The sequence below is a fragment of the Rhea americana genome, unplaced genomic scaffold, assembly GCF_003343005.1.
Source record: "Rhea americana isolate MKP2758 unplaced genomic scaffold, rheAme1 scaffold_93, whole genome shotgun sequence".
Lineage (NCBI taxonomy): Eukaryota > Metazoa > Chordata > Aves > Rheiformes > Rheidae > Rhea > Rhea americana.
Genome location: NW_028187122.1, coordinates 226,888 through 230,481, shown reverse-complemented (window position 1 = coordinate 230,481; position 3,594 = coordinate 226,888). Strand labels below are relative to the sequence as shown.

The 3,594-nt window shown below is 51.6% G+C and overlaps 1 protein-coding gene across 1 annotated transcript in view; it reads left to right on the top strand.

Annotated features, from left to right (window-relative positions):
- Positions 1-510: 510 nt before the first annotated feature.
- The window catches only part of PAX2 (paired box 2), an 85,199-nt gene continuing 82,115 nt past the window's right edge, over positions 511-3,594 (top strand). The window contains exon 1 of the mRNA XM_085324835.1: positions 511-568. Within this exon, the coding sequence (XP_085180961.1) occupies positions 526-568 (43 nt within the window). The 5' untranslated portion in view covers positions 511-525. The remainder of the gene's footprint in view (positions 569-3,594) is intronic.

Here is a 3,594-nt window from a genome sequence, read left to right as displayed (position 1 = left end):
GCGCAGGCACTTCCCGCCGCGGGCCCGAGTCCGCCGGATCCTCGGCCCGGCCCGGCCGCCTTTCCCGGGGATTGCTACTCCGCTTTGAACTTAACTGAACTAGCCCCGCACCTGGAGAGCGGCGGGAGGAGGGAGCGCCGCGTCCGCCCGCCCGCCGCGCCGTGCTCCGGCGCCCCCTCCCCGCCGCCGGCGATGCGCTGAGCCCCCCAGCCATGACAGCCGCCTGCCCCCCGGCGCCGCCAGCCCCCCGCTCCCTCGGACTCTGCTGACTCGGCCGGCCCCGCCGCCCGGCCCGCGCCGGCGCTGCCCGCCCGCCCCGGAAAGTACTTCGCTCCCCGCTCTTCCGGGCAGGGGGCCAGCGCGCCCCGGCGCTCCCCTCCTCTCCTCTCCTCTCCCTGTGCCGTTTTTGTTTTTGTTTTGGTTTTGGTTTGTTTTTGTTATTTTTTTCTCCCCTAAGTCTTGAAGTTGAGTTTTAGAGGCGACACGGCGGCTTCAGCCGATTTCTTCCCCTTCCTTTGCCTCCCCATGGATATGCACTGCAAGGCAGACCCCTTCTCAGCAATGCACCGTGAGTACTGGAGCCCGGCTCCTTCCGCTGCTCTCCGTCCTTCTCATCCCTCCATTCCTCCTTCCCCAACCATTCTTCCTCACCTGATCCTCCCTCAGGTCCATCCTGCCAGCGCTAGTCTCGCCGAAACGGGGGATAGAGAGGGCCGGACGGGCAGCGCCAGCGCGGCTGCCCGCGGGGTCCCGGGCGGCGGCGGCGGGACCGGGGGCGGCGGCAAACGCGCAGAAACCGCATCGCTCCCGGAGGCACTCGCGGAGCGCGGCTCGGCAGCCCGGCTCCTTCCGACTCCGTGTCACGGTCCCGCTTTGACCACGTCTGCTCGCAGCCCCAACGCCGCTCCGGCCCCGCGGGGCGAGGGCGTGTGTGCAAAACCACGATCCCCCCCACCCCGCGACCTGATGCGATTTGCTCTGATTTTGGTTTTCAGTCGCACAGAGCGGAGACGTCCAATTCAAATTAATGGCGGGTTGGTCAGCGGTTGTTTTGCGCTTGTTTTGCTCTGGTTTGGTTAAAGGTTGGACTGCAGGAAAAATAGGACAATTGTATGGCTGGGAAATCTGGCGTTTTCGGAGGTTCCCAAGAAGTCACAGTCCTTCCTGGTTCATCTACCAGGTCCCCGATGTGCATTTTAAATGCATTCTTAGCATGCAGGGAAGTCGATTCGCCATATACTTGCAGTTACGAGAACATTTCTATCGGAAGGGGACGAAGGAAAGCGAAAAGATTCCAGGGGCTGTAATAAGGAGTTTTCCAGGGATTTTAGTTCCACCGCATGGAGAAAAAAAAATACTTCCTAGCTTTAAATTAAAGAAAATACAAATATAAATCCGAGATTGAGACCACATTGACTCAGGAAATGAATAATTAAGAGCAATTTGTAACTTTTGACACTGAAACTTTTGAGGACACGCCCTGCCCGCTGCATAAAAACAAACCCAAAAGATATAAAATTAAAATGATTAGAGTCTATAAAATCCCGATTTTGTGAGGTGAAGGGAGGTGCAGAAATATAAAAGACCAGATCTCAAAATGTGGATGTGGGTAACCGTCTTCGTTTTTCAAAATTAATCAGTTCCCAGATATATTGCTTAGAATTTAAGGATTTAATTTTCGAACACCTTTAACAGAAAATACTCCGCGCATTAGACACTATTTTTAGTTTTCACCGGCGCGACATTCTGTCAGAAATGATAGCAGTAATTCAGCCTTCAGTTTGATTTGGAAAATGTAGGCAGCCGGCAGAGACATTTCACAACAGAGCCACTGACGTTTAAAAACTCCAATAAAATTCATAAACATTTTTTTGGCTCTCGATTTTTTTTTTAAAAAAAAATCAACATTTGATCTGCTCCCTAAAATGTCTTTCTAGATCTACTTACCTAGGTATTAGTAAGCAATTGTAATACATATGGGCGCGGACTCCTGATACACGGACAGACAGCAAAATATAATCTGTTCGAAAACGGTATGATCGAGTGTGTATATGTATATACATACACCGGCATTCACACAGATAAATATACATAAATATCTTCCTGCTCCTGCAGAAATAACCTTCGAAAAGCATAGTGCAGAGCAAAATAAACTCCAGTAAAAAAATACCCTGGGTACAATAATTTGAATTATTAATTTTTAATCTTTTTTGCATCTGTTGCCTTTTAATACTTTGTAATGCGAGTTATCAAAGGTGCTTTGAATTATTTATCATGGAGTTGCCGAAGAAATTGCTGTCTTGTAACTTTAGAGGCAACATGTGCAGAAGGGGCTCTGAACAAATGAAGAAAACGCACAGTAACATACACCCGCAGGTTTTAGCGGAGAAAGATAAATATTTCCCCTCCCCCCGAGACCCTAAATATGTTTTGCGAAAGTGCAACAAAAGAATGCAACAAATAACATGAGCTCATCGGGCCCAGGGGAAGGGACCGGGAACCCACCCGGCTCCGTGGCCAAGGCGGCTGCGAGGGGAGATGCTGAGGTGCTAGCGAAGGGGTGAGGGAGATGGAAAAAACTCTATTTGTGCGAAAGGACTTGGATCGATCGCAGGGCAATGAGAGTTTCCACTAAGTTCAGAGCCAATAAGTCAGTGTCAGAAGCAGGGGAGAAAAAAACCTCAGCGAAAATACAAACAGATCATTTTTCAGCAAACTGCAAAAAGGAACTAAGATCTCTTTGCAAGGAAGATACGGAACGTTAGGGTTGCGCGAAAGGAAAGCTTTAATACAGTGCACACTCCACAGCTATATCAGCTGGATACTCCGGAGATAGAGACACGCGGGTATCAGCGCAAGGGAAGCTGCACCCGCCTGGAAATGTGCATCTCCCCGCACGCCCCGGCACACGCCAACTGCGCCCGCTCCCAGCGCAGAGCACGCTCAGGTGCAAGCGGTGCGCACGGAGCCCAGCTCCGCTCAGCCCCCGGAGGAGACATTCCCCCTCACTCCTCACACCCAAGTCCTCCTGCCAGCACTTAGCAGGTGCATAGTTATTTTTTCCCCAAGTTTATTTCTCCAAATGCAGAAAGATGATTCGGGAAAAGAGACAGAGTAGTCCTACAGGAGAGAAAGCGAGGTTTTGTTTGGGGGGAGGGAACAGGGGAAAATAGAGCATTTCAAATTCTGCCCGAACTGGATTGAGGGAGAAGGGAACGGTGAAAGTCTGTTCGATTTTTTTTTTACTAGAGGATTTTTCCCTTAAAGATCGAAAGCTGATGAGAGACGGTCTGTCTGTAAACGAATACCGGCTGAGGGACACAAAATATTTTCTTTCTCTCTCCCTTTCTCTTTCTCCATTTCTTTTTCCTTCTCTTGCTCTGCCTCTAAACCCCTTCAACTCACAGCCGAAAATAAACGGAGACGAGGACTCGTGCGGGGCACGGGCTGGGGCTGGGGGAGGGCGGGTTCGCCCACGGTCTTGACAGAAAACCGCGGCAAGAAAAGCAGACGGGTGAGCGAAGGCAGGAGAGCAGGAGGCCGGGGCCGGCAGCGGGCATGCCCGGGCCGCCAGCACCGCGCTCCGCACTGCGG